Source organism: Mustelus asterias, chromosome 7 (genome assembly GCF_964213995.1).
Source record: "Mustelus asterias chromosome 7, sMusAst1.hap1.1, whole genome shotgun sequence".
In the NCBI taxonomy this organism is placed as follows: domain Eukaryota; kingdom Metazoa; phylum Chordata; class Chondrichthyes; order Carcharhiniformes; family Triakidae; genus Mustelus; species Mustelus asterias.
In genome coordinates, this window is record NC_135807.1 from 111718151 (window position 1) to 111735169 (window position 17019).

At 41.2% G+C, this 17019-nt stretch overlaps 1 protein-coding gene across 20 annotated transcripts in view; it reads right to left on the bottom strand.

The window, feature by feature from the left end:
* The window catches only part of rims2a (regulating synaptic membrane exocytosis 2a), a 702781-nt gene that overhangs the window by 166254 nt on the left and 519508 nt on the right, over window positions 1–17019 (bottom strand). For 10 of the 20 annotated variants that reach the window (XM_078216669.1, XM_078216668.1, XM_078216667.1 and 7 more), the window contains one exon: window positions 11054–11295. The exons of 9 other annotated variants lie outside the window; for them this stretch is intronic. In XM_078216669.1, coding sequence (XP_078072795.1) covers window positions 11054–11295 — 242 coding nt within the window. The remainder of the gene's footprint in view (window positions 1–11053; window positions 11296–17019) is intronic. One more of the 20 variants, XM_078216687.1, reaches the window with a different exon arrangement.

Sequence of the window (17019 nt, forward strand, 5' to 3'; positions counted from 1 at the left end):
GGTAAACGGACCTCGGTTAATTACTGTTCAAAGGGTAACCTGTGTTTATTTAATAAGGATGTGGAGATGCCGGCGTTGGACTGGGGTAAGCACAGTAAGAAGTCTCATAACACCAGGTTAAAGTCCAACAGGTTTATTTGGTAGCAAATACCATAAGCTTTCGGAGTGCTGCTCCTTCGTCAGATGGAGTGGTTATCTGTTCTCCAACACATGGTCTGTGCACTGTTGGAGAACAGATAACCACTCCATCTGACGAAGGAGCAGCGCTCCGAAAGCTTATGGTATTTGCTACCAAATAAACCTGTTGGACTTTAACCTGGTGTTGTGAGACTTCTTACTTTATTTAATAAGGTCAGAGTCAGAAGTGAAAAACAAACAATGGTTAACTCACCTCTGAGATTTTGTTAAGGACAGGAGGTCTACAGTTATTTCACTCAGAAATTTAGATTATTCATGTAGTTTCCCAGATAAAAGAAGCTCAAGCCACCTTTGTAAACAAGCACATTTCTTTGGGGAAACAGAACATTTGGGAAAGGATCTACAAGGGCATCTATGTGCGAATCCACATGAGATCCTAAATGGATATTTCTCATCGGTATTTACTACTGAGAAATGTTAGGGAACTTTGGGAAATAAATAATGGTGTCTTGACGAGTGGACATATTACATCTTACAAATTTGATTGAATTTTTTGAAAGGGTAACCAAGAAGATGGATGAGGGCAGTATAGACGACGTTGCATACATAGGCTTTAGCAAGGCCTTTGGCAAGGTACCGCATGATAGGTTGTTGCACAATGTTAAATCTCATGGGATCCAGGGTGAGGTAGCCAATTGGATACAAAATTGGTTTGATGACAGAAGACAGAAGGTGGTTGTAGAGGGTTGTTTTTCAAACTGGAGGCCTGTGACCAGCGGTGTGCCTCAGTGATTAGACCATAAGACCATAAGACATAGGAGCGGAAGTAAGGCCATTCGGCCCATCGAGTCCACTCCACCATTCAATCATGGTTGATTTCAACTCCATTTACCCGCTCTCTCCCCATAGCCCTTAATTCCTCGAGAAATCAAGAATTTATCAATTTCTGTCTTGAAGACGCTCAACGTCTCGGCCTCCACAGCCCTCTGTGGCAATGAATTCCACAGACCCACCACTCTCTGGCTGAAGAAATTTCTCCTCATCTCTGTTCTAAAGTGACTCCCTTTTATTCTAAGGCTGTGCCCCCGCGTCCTAGTCTCCCCTGTTAATGGAAACAACTTCCCTACGTCCATCCTATCTAAGCCGTTCATTATCTTGTAAGTTTCTATCAGATCTCCCCTCAACCTCCTAAACTCCAATGAATATAATCCCACGATCCTCAGACGTTCATCGTATGTCAGGCCTACCATTCCTGGGATCATCCGTGTGAATCTCCGCTGGACCCGCTCCAGTGCCAGTATGTCCTTCCTGAGGTGTGGGGCCCAAAATTGCTCACAGTACTCCAAATGGGGCCTAACCAGTGCTTTATAAAGCCTCAGAAGTACATCCCTGCTTTTGTATTCCAAGCCTCTTGAGATAAATGACAACATTACATTTGCTTTCTTAATTACGGACTCAACCTGCAAGTTTACCTTTAGAGAATCCTGGACTAGGACTCCCAAGTCCCTTTGCACTTTAGCATTATGAATTTTGTCACCGTTTAGAAAATAGTCCATGCCTCTATTCTTTTTTCCAAAGTGTACGACCTCGCACTTGCCCACGTTGAATTTCATCAGCCACTTCTTGGACCACTCTCCTAAACTGTCTAAATCTTTCTGCAGCCTCCCCACCTCCTCAATACTACCTGCCCCTCCACCTATCTTTGTATCATCGGCAAACTTGGCCAGAATGCTCCCAGTCCCGTCATCTAGATCGTTAATATATAAAGAGAACAGCTGTGGCCCCAACACTGAACCCTGCGGGACACCACTTGTCACCGGTTGCCATTCTGAGAAAGAACCTTTTATCCCAACTCTCTGCCTTCTGTCTGACAGCCAATCGTCAATCCATGTTAGTACCTTGCCTCGAATACCATGGGCCCTTATTTTACTCAGCAGTCTCCCGTGAGGCACCTTGTCAAAGGCCTTTTGGAAGTCAAGATAGATAACATCCATTGGCTCTCCTTGGTCTAACCTATTTGTTATCTCTTCAAAGAACTCTAACAGGTTTGTCAGGCACGACCTCCCCTTACTAAATCCATGCTGACTTGTCTTAATCCGACCCTGCACTTCCAAGAATTTAGAAATCTCATCCTTAACGATGGATTCTAGAATTTTGCCAACAACTGAGGTTAGGCTAATTGGCCTATAATTTTCCATCTTTTTTCTTGTTCCCTTCTTGAACAGTGGGGTTACAACAGCGATTTTCCAATCCTCTGGGACTTTCCCTGACTCCAGTGACTTTTGAAAGATCATAACTAACGCCTCCACTATTTCTTCAGCTATCTCCTTTAGAACTCTAGGATGTAGCCCATCTGGGCCCGGAGATTTATCAATTTTCAGACCTTTTAGTTTCTCTAGCACTTTCTCCTTTGTGATGGCAACCATATTCAACTCTGCCCCCTGACTTTCCTGAATTGTTGGGATATTACTCATGTCTTCTACTGTGAAGACTGACGCAAAGTACTTATTAAGTTCCTCAGCTATTTCCTTGTCTCCCATCACTAGATTACCAGCGTCATTTTGGAGCGGCCCAATGTCTACTTTTGCCTCCCGTTTGTTTTTAATGTATTTAAAGAAACTTTTACTATCATTCCTAATGTTACTGGCTAGCCTACCTTCATATTTGATCCTCTCCTTCCTTATTTCTCTCTTTGTTATCCTCTGTTTGTTTTTATAGCCTTCCCAATCTTCTGACTTCCCACTACTCTTTGCCACATTATAGGCTCTCTCTTTTGCCTTGATGCATTCCCTGACTTCCTTTGTCAGCCATGGCTGCCTAATCCCCCCTCTGATAACCTTTCTTTTGTTTGGGATGAACCTCTGCACTGTGTCCTCAATTACTCCCAGAAACTCCTGCCATTGCTGTTCTACTGTCTTTCCCATTAGGCTCTGCTTCCAGTCGATTTTTGTCAGTTCCTCCCTCATGCGCCTGTAATTACCTTTATTTAACTGTAGAACCTTCACATCTGATTCTGCCTTCCTTCTTTCAAATTGCAGACTGAATTCTACCATATTATGATCACTGCTTCCTAAGTGTTCCCTTACTTTAAGATCTTTTATCACGTCTGGCTCATTACATAACACTAAGTCCAGAATAGCCTGTTCCCTCGTGGGCTCCATCACAAGCTGTTCCAAAAAGCCATCCTGTAAACATTCAATGAATTCCCTTTCTTTGGGTCCACTGGCAACATTATTTACCCAGTCCACCTGCATATTGAAATCCCCCATGATCACTGTGACCTTGCCTTTCTGACATGCCCTTTCTATTTCGTGGTGCATTTTGTGCCCCTGGTCCTGACCACTGTCAGGAGGCCTGTACATAACTCCCATTATGGTTAACTGAGTAAGTCCTACCCCGATTTGATCTACCGATTTGGTGCTGGTCCACAGGTATTTGTCATTACATTAATGATTTGAATGAGAATTTAGGAGGCATGGTTAGTAGGTTTGCAGATGACACCATGATTGGTGGCATAGTGGACAGTGAAGAAGGATTGCAACAGGATCTTGATCAATTGGGCCAGTGGTCCAATGAATGGCAGATGGAGTTTAATTTAGATAAATGTGAGGTGATGCACTTTGGTAGATCAAATCGGGGTAGGACTTACTCAGTTAATGATAGGGCATTGGGGAGAGTTACAGAACAAAGAGTTCTAGGAGTACAGGTTCATAGCTCCTTGAAAGTGGAATCACAGGTAGACAGGGTGGTGAAGAAGGCATTCGGCATGTTTGGTTTCATTGGTCAAAACATTGAAAGCAGGACGTCTTGTTGAAGTTGTACAAGACATTGGTAAGGCCACATTTGGAATACTGTGTACAGTTCTGGTTACCCTGGTGAAGGCAGATTGAATCTTACCTTTGAAAAAGTAATTGGATAAGCACCTAAAGGGCAAACATCAGCAGGGTCCCAGGGAAAGGACTGGGGAGTGGACCAGCTAAATTGACCTCGCAGAAAGTTGGCATCAGCTTCTGTGCTGTAACCATTCTATGATTCACATCAGAAAGCCCCTTGAATATATGAATAAGGGACTTGCACATGTTTTAGGATCCGAACCAGAAATTGTTTTGTCCTGAATGCAGCAGGTGTCAGGCCTGATGGCTTAACCAGGTGTCCTTGAAGAGAGCCTGTCCCCAAAAAGGTACATTAATTTTTCTATCCGAATGGGGAGCCAGGAGGTGTAGAGTGTAAGTGGTCAACTCACACTCCCCCAGCTCCGATTGCCTTACCCTCCTAGGGTCACCTTATGTTCTAGGTTGTTGGGATCAGACAGAGAGAGGACATGTTCCCTTTTCTTCATGCTCTGACACTTTTCTTTCAGCTCACGCCCAACCCTTGTTGCCCCCTGTAATGCCTTGCCCTCATATTTTGGCTTGTTGTTTTTGCTCTAGGTTGGTGTCCCAGCCAGACAATCCTACCATACAGCTACAAGTGGTAAGCTGCCTCCAGTGTCTACAACTTTCCAATTCAATACTAATGAGGGATTGCACCGCATCCTAATTCAGGCATGATCAAATTTCTAAGGTCCTTTGTCTACATTTCCACCCCCACTCCTTCAACCTAAAAATGATTAACCAGGCACGCTTTACATGTTGTTTTTGTGAGCTTGCTGTATTTAAATAGATTATTACTGTGCCAAAAGAAACAAGTGAGTGATTTACGAATAATTAGTTATAAAAACATTTTGCAATGCCCTGAGGATGTGAAAAGACCATAAGATATAGGAACAGCAGTAGGTCATTTGGCCCATTGAGTCTGCTCTGGCCTTTAATGAGATCATGACTGATCTGATATAATTCTCAACTCCACTTTCCTGCCGTATTGCCATAACCCTTGAATCGCTTACTGATTAAAAATCTGTCTCAGCAAAAGCTCTTTCTAATTTCTACTAATTGCCCTGATTTTCGTTGGGAACTCATTGTCGATTTTGAAGATTGCTAAAGTGCTGTCTAAGGAGCCCTGCCAAAATGCTGCCATGTATCCTATAGACGGGACACACTGCTATCACTGTGTGCTGGTGGTAGAGGGAATGAATGTTTATGGTGATGCATGGAGTGTCAGTAAAGTAGGCTGTTTTGTCTTGGATGGTGTTGAGTTACTGGAGTGTTGTTGGAGCTGCATTCATCCAGGCAAGTAGAGAATATTCGATACACTCCTGACTTTGTGCTTTGTAGATAGTGGTTAGGATTTGAGGGGCTAGTCAGGAGATTTATTAGTCACACCAGAGTTCCCAAGCCTTTGACATTCACTTGCAGCCATGATATTTATGTGCAAAAACAAAATATTGCAGAGGTTTTAAATCTGAAAATAAAGGCAGAAAATGCTGGAAGTACTCAACAGGTCAGGCAGTGTCTTTGGAGGGAGAAATTGAGTTAACAGGATGATTTTTTTTTGTGGGTACCATTGAGGTGGAAATGCAGGTCAGGAACACACAGGTGCTAGCTTTAGAACTTCGATGATGATTTTTTGACAAAGTGGCCCATTAAGTGGCTGCCACCAGGTGCCCATTAAGGACAAAGGTCAGGCTCTTGAAAGAGGAGGCCCTCCAACATGTAGAGATCAGCAGCCTCACTGTCAGAGGTGGGAGCTGCTGATGTAGGTAGATGAAAGAGAGGGCACCTCAAGATGCATGTGCCTGATGAAGAGCTTTTCAAAAATGTTCAAGCCAAGAAGGGCACATCTGCCAGGCCATCAGCAAGGAGGGGCAACTGCTCCACCAGATGGCCAGTGGCCACAGCCATGGCCCTTTATCTATGGCAGGTATGGGGGAGGGATCAGTAGCTGGATGGGGCACTGGTCATTGGAGGTACATTGACGTGAAATATTAGATCATTCCTTGGCCATGTTTTGGCCCATATACCTTTATTTGATATGATTTGATTTGATTTATTATTGTCACATGTATTAGTATACAGTGAAAAGTATTGTTTCTTGCACCTATACAGACAAAGCATACCGTTCATAGAGAAAGAAAGGAGAGAGTGCAGAATGTAGTGTTACAATCATAGCTAGGGTATAGAGGAAGATCAACTTAATGCAAGGTAGGTCCATTCAAAAGTCTGATGGCAGCAGGGAAGAAGCTGTTCTTGAGTGGATTGGTACGTGACCTCAGGTTTGGCGTTGATGGGCTTTCTTAACTATAGTGTCAGCGTGGAGGGACTAAGACAGGTTGCTGGTGATCTGGACATCTAAAAACATGAAGCTCTCGACCCTCTCTGCAACTCGACCCAACTGCAAAATTCCAGTTGGTGTGTGAAGAGTGGTTTTCACAAGCCCCTTAATATGGCCGAATTGGTTCCCCAACTTTTGCGGAAGAGAAGCAATCTCCCAATCCTGCCTAACTGAAAATGACCCAAAGGCAGAACCATGCAGGAAATTGCACAAGGGCTCACCTCCAGTCCTGCCTCCATTTCCCATTGACAATTCAGGCCGATGCAGCAAATATGAATTAGGTCTCTCGACTCTTGTTGTATTCTTTTCAGAGAAAACACTCATGCTGCGCAGAACGCCAGTATAATCACTAGATTTTAGCCTCAAACCTTTCCACATTTGAATAGTTTAACTGGCTGAAATGCTAAAAAAAAAGACTTTAATTTCTTTCAAAGGCTGAAGAAAAGAAAATGTTTATCCCTCCTGATTGAAAATTTTAATCTGTTTCTAATCAATATTGAGTCTGCTACTTTTACTGCCTTGGAATATTTATCAAGATAAATAGGTTTGTAAAGGTTTTAAACTATTAGTTGTGATGTAACTAATTTAATACTCAATGTATTTTGAGATGTGTGTTTATAAAGAAAATCCATTATTTGAAATGTTAAACATGAATATTAAGAACTTAAGATTTTAAAGTTAACACAAAATTAAGCACCTGTGAAAATATCAATTGTGATCCCATGATCAGCTGACCTCATTTAAGAATGCTTGCAGTGATTGCAAGTTAAGGGATTCACAGATCCAAACTTTCTGTCCATTTATTTTAATGACGAAAGATCATAGTTTACCGACCTGAATTCCCTGTGAGCGTTACCGCCCATAGCAATGTTAGTCACCAAAATCATTTTCAAAATCAAAATGGTGAGCAATTACAAACCCACCTACCCTATTCAGCACAACTATTAACACCTAAGCTCAGATCTTCCAGTCAGTGGCAATGCCATGCTGGTCGCCACTGACCATGATTAAAATTGCGCCCTTACCTTACAAAGGTGAGTGAGGCACCGCTGCAGAGATCCACGCGTAGGACTGGTGAGAAGAAGGAATGATGAGGCCATGCCCCCCCCCCCCCCACCCTGCTTTCGACATCACCAGCTGAAGTAATTCCACTTTTGGTCAGCATGCTTATAGCCTTAACATATGTTTTAAAAGACCTCACCAGAAGGATATTTTTAAAACTGTTTCAAATACTTCTAACCCTTTAAATGGTGGTTATGAGTTTGTGGTTGTGGGGGGAAGGTGTGGGTGATGGGTGGGTCAGGGTGAGGGTGGAGGGTTGAGCATTGTTGGGAGGGGCTGAGGTGGGAGTCCACATTGCCTCCTTTATATTTTTGAGATCCTGCCCCACAGAAAAGGGTTGTCTGCTTTGCTTGCATGACTACAATCTCTTTGGAGTCATAATAATAAGTAGTTGGAATGTTTCTAAGAAACACGATTGTATAAATTCAAATCATTCTTCCAGCTATGTCTAAATGTACTACATTGCATTCATCATCTGCCAGTTTGTATATAAATTTGTAACTGAGCCAACTCTCAATTCAAGTTACTCTGTTGATTCAGATTTGGCTGTCATAACACTTCCTCTTTTGATACACCACCCTGATAAATGTGCTTGACTTTACTTGTTCATTTAAAATAAAACACAAATGGATCTAATTGTTACATTAGATGTAGAGGTAAATTTTCTGATCTACCATGGGAATCGATGAGGGTGGGATAGATCATTGAATGGTCCATTGTCGTTGGATGGGAATGTTCAGTCTCGGGATAAGTGGGATCTGCACACCACTTGAGCAGGGGGAATTTTCCACGCTTTAGTCTTTATTTTCTAGTCATGATTAGTAGAAGTCAGATGTTCAACATGTAGTTCAACTTAGCAACATCACAAATTCACATTGAAAGCCAAAAAAAGGCTGAATGCTGATGGGACACAGGCAGCAATCTCTCAGTGATCTTTTAATTAGTGTGATTTCCTGTCAAATTCCATGTGGTAACTCCAAGAATATAATCACTTTCTTACCATTCTCTGCAGTTTTCATATTAGCTGCTTTATCTCTCTGTCTCTCCTCCTGTGTTTATCTCTTCTCTTCTGTTTCTCTTCTTTAGCACTTATTTTTGCTTCTCTCAGTCTCTTCTTTACTTCAATATTAATTATTGGTGTGATGTGAAAAGAAGGCACCAATGGTCTCATGCGATATTTATGGTAGGGCGTGTAGGGAAAATGTCACCCTCAGCTACTCCCTTACTATCCCTTTGCACAATCACTTGTGTTTCCCTCAGTTCTTTATTCTCATCAGTAGCCTGATCTTTTCCCATTCAAACACATTAATTTTCACCTCCTATTGCTCTATTATCACCTTAATCTCATCATCCATCCACTCTCCTCACTCACACCTGCTTCACCCAAGGGGAACTGGCACAAAGCTAGAGGTCTCCTCGCTCTCATTTAGTTTTGCTTCTTGTCCCCCTTCCCCCATCCTCTGTTTCTGTTTCCTTCAAATAGGCTATGCTCACTTTTAAAATTCAGCACCTTTGTTGAGAAAGACTATTTAAATTAGAATGAGGAAAAAAGTGCACATTTATCTTCCCTTGAGGTCAATGTCTGTTTTACATCTGCAGTTGATTAGCATTGACCTTTTCTAAATGTAAACAGGCAAAGTAATTTGCTGATCATAAAATTTAACTTTGTTTGAACATGAAATAAAATTGCATGAAGATATCTGCACTCTTCTTACTCTGAGTTATCCGCCCACTCTCTGACTCTCTCCATTTCTAAAGTTTATGAACACAAATTACAGGTTACAGCAGGTGTGTAATCAGAATCACTGGACTCTCTCTCTCACGTGCACACAAAAATGTCCCTCTTTTTAAAAACTCAACATGAAGTTTACTTTTGTGAAGTTTTTGAAAAGTTCCCTCTCGTAGAAAACCAGCAACACAGCTGAGGGAATGGTTTTGATGCATCCTGAGAGAGTCCATAGGTTGCAGTCTGAATTTTTATTTGCGTCCCCCTTTCTGGCCTTTGGCAGGAAATGTGGATGGGGAACATACATACACTTGCTGCAATGACAGAGAAAGGGTGTTTTTATTGGCATAGAGGAGATTAATTTGATATAAGCTTTTAAAATAATGAAGGGATGGGACAGAATATATGGAAAGAGATTGTTTCCAGTAATCAAGGGTTCCAGACATTTGGCCAGGGTTCTCTGGTCCCACTGACGGTGCACCCCTGCTTTCCTGGTTTCCCACAGGTCTGGTGTGTCTTCAATGAAAATTCCCATTGACAGCGGTGGAATCAGAAGGTCCCACCACCAGCGAAAGGCGCCGCCTCCCACTGCTGAGAAAAATGCTGAGGGGAGGGCGTGGAATCTTGCCCAAAATAACAGACATGTACTAACAGAGTTGTGGTTAAAGTAGAAACCATGTCAAGATTTAGGATTAGGTGATTGAAGACAAGGATATGGAAACAAGCCAAGCACATGGAATTAGAACTACTGTTCCTACAGAGCATAAACATCGATATGTTGGAACTGAATTGCTTATTTTCAAGTAATTTTATGACAATAAAAAAATTCAAGAAGTATTCTGAAGTGACTTTTGGGAACTTCATCGATAAATAATGTATTCTCTGGGTACACTAACCATAAAATAGCCATTGTGTTGTAGAGTGCGATACTAGAATTTTTTAAAACATCTAGTATTGCATGGGTGATGGGAATAATGTGTACTGTGGATACTTGCGAGGAATTTTATGAAAAGCATGCTCTATATTGAATTTGATATGGCTCTGTAGATTTATTTGAATGAAAAAGAAGTACTCATTGCAGATAGCAATCTTCCTGCTTTGAAAATTGGGGCATAGGTTATGAATAGTAGTGTGTTGATGGTTAACAGTTGAATTCCACAGATGTTTGTGAAAAATATTAGCAATTACTGTATTAACATGACATGAATTACAATTCTTATTTTCACCCTACCGTTCACCAATGATAACCATGTCCAATATCATACATCTGATTTGTATTTAACGTGAGATTTCTTTTTCACATAAGGAAATTGGGTGATATGCCAGAAGTTTCTAAACTGAAGAGTTTCCTTATTTAAAGCACTTTTACTTTTAATTTTGCAAAGATTAACATGCAATTCAATAAATAATCTGCACTCAGTTCCATTTTCACCAAATTCAAGCACATTTTGTAGCTAGTGTCACCTGCAAATACAAAGTAAAAGTTTTTGATAGAGATGATGTCTTTGGTTTGTAGACACAATTTTCAAACTCTTTCAGAAATAATAATATGTAATTGATAATGGGTTAGTGTGTGGCTGTTTGTATAGGTTAAATGGAGGATAAAATGTATCCTTACTCTTCCAAAGCTGCCTTTGCTTTTGAAAACAGTCATGGTATGTTTCCACAATATTCAAAGTTCTGTTTTTCAAGGTACTTTGAGGCACTATAATGTTCATTTCACTTTTCCTTATACATAGGAATTAAAATGCATTGTTACTTACAAAACTTTAAGGTAGTATAAACAGTGTAAACATAATAAAATCATCATTCTAACCAGCCATGATCCAGAATTTAGTCATTAGTGATTGGAATTACAGCTGTGGCAACTTCAAAAATACAATGGCGGCATAAGTCTTTAAAAAGAGTGGCACCTACCTGTTTGGCTTAGCTGTGAAGTGCTACGGCTACGTCTCGAGAGACCGACGATAGCTACCATTTTGGCGCCGATACTGGATCGTCGCTTCTTGCTACCGGTGACAACAGTGCCCACAGCTGTGTCAGATTGGCTGCCATCATTCTTTTCCATGCTGTACATATCCCCGATCACACTGGTGCTTTTCGTCATATTTTTTCCTGAGGTTCCCATCTGTTTGCTTTGCAGTTTGGATGTAAATACACTGTGAGCCGTTGGTACAGATAAATAACATCGACAGAAAGACAAGGGGAAAGGAAGAGGAAGATACAAAAGGACAGGTTTCAGCTAGAGGGTCTGGGAAATGCATGGCCAAAGCAAATCAGCTAGAAGGCACTGCAGAACGAGGAGAAAGCATTCTCTTACACCTCTATATAGACTATTCTGCTTTTCAGAACTTCTAGTCTTAATTGAAGAGTAGAAAATTCACTCAACTTTGCAGACATATGCAGCAGTTGATTTAATATGAAGCTTTTTTAGTTTTATCATAACTAAGATACAGAAAATAGTCACAAAGGCATTCATTTTGGTTATGCCGAAATCGATCCTGAAATGGCAGCAGTTGAATTAGAAACTTGTAACTATTCTGGTTTGCTATTCTTTGTATCTCTAAAATACTGAGGCCCAGGTCTTGTCTTAGGTTTATAGGACCCTAAAAGGCCTGGCACTCAATTAAATTTGCATTAACTTGCTTCCTATCTTGATGTGGGGTTACAGCTCTTTTTTGGAGAACACAACCGCTCAACATTGTTTTCAGGGAATGCTTACCAACAAAACATAAAGCTCCACTTTAGTAGCATTAATCGTTTGTTTAAATGTTACTGTAAGACTTCCCCTGATGGCTCAGTGAGCTTTTCTGCTGAGCGGCAGAGCCGTGCAAACCAGGAGGGTTTCAGGATTGCAAATAGGGTCACATTCCAAATTGCTACATTTGGCTCCTCTGCCCTTTGCTGTGAAGGGAAACAATAAGCAGCTGGAGTTCCTGCTCCTCATCACTTTAATCCCTGCTGGAGGAACATGCTTAAGGATGTTGGGTGAGGGTGGATTGTGTTTGGTCATGGGGTTCCCAAGAATGAAAAGAAAATTCACTGTCAGGGCCCAAAAATAGATAATGGCATTGTAATGAAGGGAAATCAGTAACTGTGAACTGTATCCCAGTAATGGATCAAAATCTTCAGAAAGGGAGAAGGAAGGATTGGTGAGAAAAATATACATAAATGTGTGAGTAAATGTGAAACCATTTTGCTCAAAATTAACTATCTTGCTGATTACAATTAGTAACTGAACATGTCTGATGCATTCTGATGGAACCAATGAGAAATATCAAACTGAAAGACTGCCTGCATCAATATATCTAATTGAAAAAACACTATAATGGACAAAATGAGACTTGCAAAAAGCTGGATCATCTTCAGATAGTAAGTACATGATTCAATATTCACTCAGGAAATAACGAGGAACAATTTCCCTTCAACTCAATTCTAGTGTATAATTGAATTATTAAAAATTCAATGCACAAAATATGAATAGTTTTACTGATGTTGTTTCATCTCCATTCACTTTGATTTCAGTGAAGTAACCAGAAACCTGTGCCTAGCATGGTACAATCTTGACTTCATCAAACTTATCTTCATCTCTTATGAAGTGTTATTGCTAATCGTTAAAGTTAAGTCTGAATTTATGAATTGATTGCTGTTCTACAAAGACGGGTGATTAATCATGATGTAGCCCACCACTATGTTGATTACTGAGTGAATGAACATGTTTCCTGATCTATGTAGAAAGATATAGAAATTACAATAAAGAAAAAGGTTATTTATCCTAAAATGCCTGCAATGGTATTTACCCTGAACATGAACAGAAGCCTAAATCCTAAATGTCTGGTCTGTTGCTTTATCCTTCAATCACATATTGAGTCTAATTTTAAATGTTGACATAGTCTGAGGCTGAACCAGACTGTTCACAACTTTACCATCCTTATTGAGCCTGATACATGTCCTCTCCACCAAGGAGACTGTCTTCTTTTACCTTCATAACATTGCTTGGTTCGTCTCCTGCCTCAGCTTTACTACTGCTGAAACTCTCATCCATGCCATTGCTATCTCTGGACTAAACTATTCCAATGCTCTCCTGGATGGGTTCCCACCTTGCACCCTCCAAACACCTGAGCTCATCCAAAATTCTGCAGTCTGTATCCTAACTCACACCAAGACCTGATGTTCAGTCAATATCCCTGTGTTCAAAGATCTCCACTGGCCTCCAGGTTGGCAATTTATTGTTTTAAAATCATCATAGCTGTTTTCAAATCCCTTTTTGGTCTGTCTCCTCCTTAGCTCGATAATCTTTCCCAACACCACAATCCTTTGAGATCTCTGCATTCCTTCAATTCTGGCCTTTTCTGTAACCCTGATTTTCTTCACTCCAGTATCGTCAGCCCTATCGCCAGTAGCCTAGGCTCAAAGTTCTGGAATTCCTTCCCTATGGCTACATCTTTACGTGTCTGATCACCACACTACCAGAAAGACGTGGATGATTTGGAGAAGGTGCAAAGTTTACCAGGATGTTGTCTGGTCTGGAGGGTTTTAGGTATGAGGAGAGGTTGGATAAACTCGGATTGTTTTCACTGGAAAGACGGAGGCTGAGGAGTGACCTGATAGAAGTCGACAAAATTATGAGAGGCATAGATAGGATGGATAGTCAGAGGCTTTTTCCCAGGGTGGAAGGGTTGACTACAAGAAGGCACAGATTCAAGGTAAGACGTAGTAAGTTTAGGGGAGACGTGCAGGTAAAGTTTTTCACACAGAGGGTAGTAGGTGCCTGGAACGCACTGCCAGTGGAGGTGGTGGAAGCAGGCACATTACCTACATTCAAGGTGTATCTTGATAGACACATAAACGGGGGGCCAACAGAAGGATAGAAACCATGCATCAGCGCAGGCTTGATGGGCCGAAGGGCCTGTTCCTGTGCTGTATTGTTCCTTGTTATTTTTTCCCTTTAAGAAACTGTTGAAAATCTCCCCCCTTTGACTAACTTTTTGATCACCTGTCTCAATATCCCTTTAAGGGATAATGCTCCAGTGCAACACTTTGAGACATTTTACTAGATTAAAGATGCTATATATAAATGCAAGTTGTTTTTGTTTCTTATTATGTCCTTATTTCTCTTAGATCCATAGTAACAAAGACTTAAATTAAACATAAAAGTTAATTATATTACGAAATAATTGCCAGCTTACAACAACGCAACTAACTGTACTAGAAACATAGAAGAAACATAGAAAACTACAGCACAAAACAGGCCCTTCGGCCCCACAAGTTGTGCCGAACATATCCCTACCTTTTAGGCCTACCTATAACCCTCCGTCCTATTAAGAGCCATATACTCATCCAGGAGTCTCTTAAAAGACCCTATTGAGTTTGCCTCCACCACCACTGACGGCAGCCGATTCCACTCGCCCACCACCCTCTGTGTGAAAAACTTCCCCCTAACATTTCCCCTGTACCTACCCCCCAGCACCTTAAACCTGTGTCCTCTCGTAGCAGCCATTTCCACCCTGGGAAAAAGCCTCTGAGAGTCCACCCGATCTATGCCTCTCAACATCTTATATACCTCTATTAGGTCTCCTCTCATCCTACGTCTCTCCAAGGAGAAAAGACCGAGCTCCCTCAGCCTATCCTCATAAGGCATGCCACTCAATCCCGGCAACATCCTTGTAAATCTCCTCTGCACCCTTCCAATCTTTTGCACATCCTTCCTGTAATGAGGCGACCAGAACTGAGCACAGTACTCCAAGTGGGGTCTGACGAGGGTCTTATATAGCTGCATCATTATCCCCGGACTCCTAAACTCAATCCCTTGATTGATAAAGGCCAGCACACCATACGCCTTCTTAACCACCTCCTCCACTTGCGGGGCCGATTTTAGAATCCTATGGACCCGGACCCCAAGGTCCAAGCTATTACCAGAAGTCGTCTTAACTGTTACATTTATTGTCGGTTTCGTTAATATTTAATTGTCAAGTAAGAGTTTAACAAGATAATTTACTTATTTATCAGGGAATGAAGTAAAGACCCACAACCAGTGCTGCACCATAATCCTGTCTGTCTATTAATGTTGTTGTTTCAGCTCTATACATGAATTTGCAGAATGACATTGAGATCAGATCAAGACTTCAGCAGTGAAAAATACAGCTGCTTATTGGCCTCATAGAAACTGAATACGTCCAGTTTTTAGAAACAAAAATAGTCTCCCTAATCACCTTAAGGAAGTAAACCCCAAATGCAATATAAAATTCCATAATAATTTACTTAACTTGAGCCAACTCAGTGAAGATTCACTTGTTACAAAATAATTTTATCTTTAGTTTCTTTCACATTTCCTGTGTAATTTTCAAATGTGGAGTATTAGAAATACATTGGAATTTTTATGGCACCATTGTGGCATAAAATGCAGTGAGCTGCTCAGAAGTTCACTGATTTATGGAAAATCCAGCTGGAGAGTCAAGCCTTAACATTCTGCCCATCGGTTCAATTCTAATATTGTTCTTCACTGTCCTTTCCTCATGATCTAATGCATTGAATGGACAAAACTGATAAAATCATTACTGATAATTTTTTACTCAGATGTTAAACACCATTATCAACAATTGGGAAAAGATTTCTGCAAATCAGACAAGTCAGACTGACTTAAGCATGTCCCATGTCTACTGAGGAATCACCAGTGTGAATCCAAACCTATCTGGCATCCCCAATTTGAGCTTTCATTACACTTATCTCCTTGAGGTACATGCTGATGATGACTACCTTCAGACCCTGAAGTGTGGTTCATCTGCACAGTTGTCTTAATGTGCTTGACAGCAGGCAGGGAACACAACCTTTTGAACTCATGAGTGTGATGGGAAAGAACAGAATGTTGCCCTTGGACTGTACTGTCTCCTGTAACAACTAAATTCCTTTTGACTGCCCCCACCCGCCCCCCTCCCCCCACGTCTGAATGGCATGTGCTACTATGGTGATCTAATTCATCCTGCAGTGCTTGTTCTCATCTACAAAAGTTGTAAATACCTCAAAATCAAGGACGGAGGCTCTTCCATCACTATATCCTGCATCGTTATACCTGCCCAATATGCAGTCATATCATCCTATTCCTGACCATTGGCCAATTCTGAAATTCTACTTAACCTAAATGATGTGAGTACTTCCTGGAACAAAGTGTCCAAATAATCCTCTCCTTTTCTATTGCCCTTCAAGAACTGTAACTCAGACACCAGCTCAACCAGTTCTATTCAGGAGAGGCTGGATAGACTGGGACTTTTTTCTTCTCTGGAGCGTAGGAGGCTTAGGGGTGATCTTATAGCAGTCTATAATATAATGAGGGGCATAGATCAGCTATATAGTCAATATCTTTTCCCAAAGGTAGGAGAGTCTAAAACTAGAGGGCATAGGTTAAAGGTAAGAGGGGAGATATACAAAATGGTCCAGAGGGGCAATTTTTTCACACAGAGGGTGCTAAGTGTCTGGAACAAGCTGCCAGAGGTAGTAATAGAGGCGGGTACAGTTTTGTCTTTTGAAAAGCATTTAGACAGTTACATGACTTAGATGGCTATCGAGCGATATGGGCCAAGGCAAGCAATTGGGACTAGCTTAGTTGTTTAAAAAAAAGGCAGCATGGACAAATTGGGCTGAAGGGTCTGTTTCCATGCTGTAAAACTCTATTTATGACTCTAACAGATGAAGTTTCTGAAGCCCCAGACACCTACCATAGATATGGTTGTCCAGGGTCGCAATGCTTTCAAGAAACTACCACATGTTGCAATTATGAGCACACCGCTTCCCCTGCCATGCCTTTCTATCCTTACTTTTTTATTTGACTCTTTAACTAGTTGCTAGTGTAAAGTAATAGTGAGCTACAGCTTCCTAGCAAAGAAGAA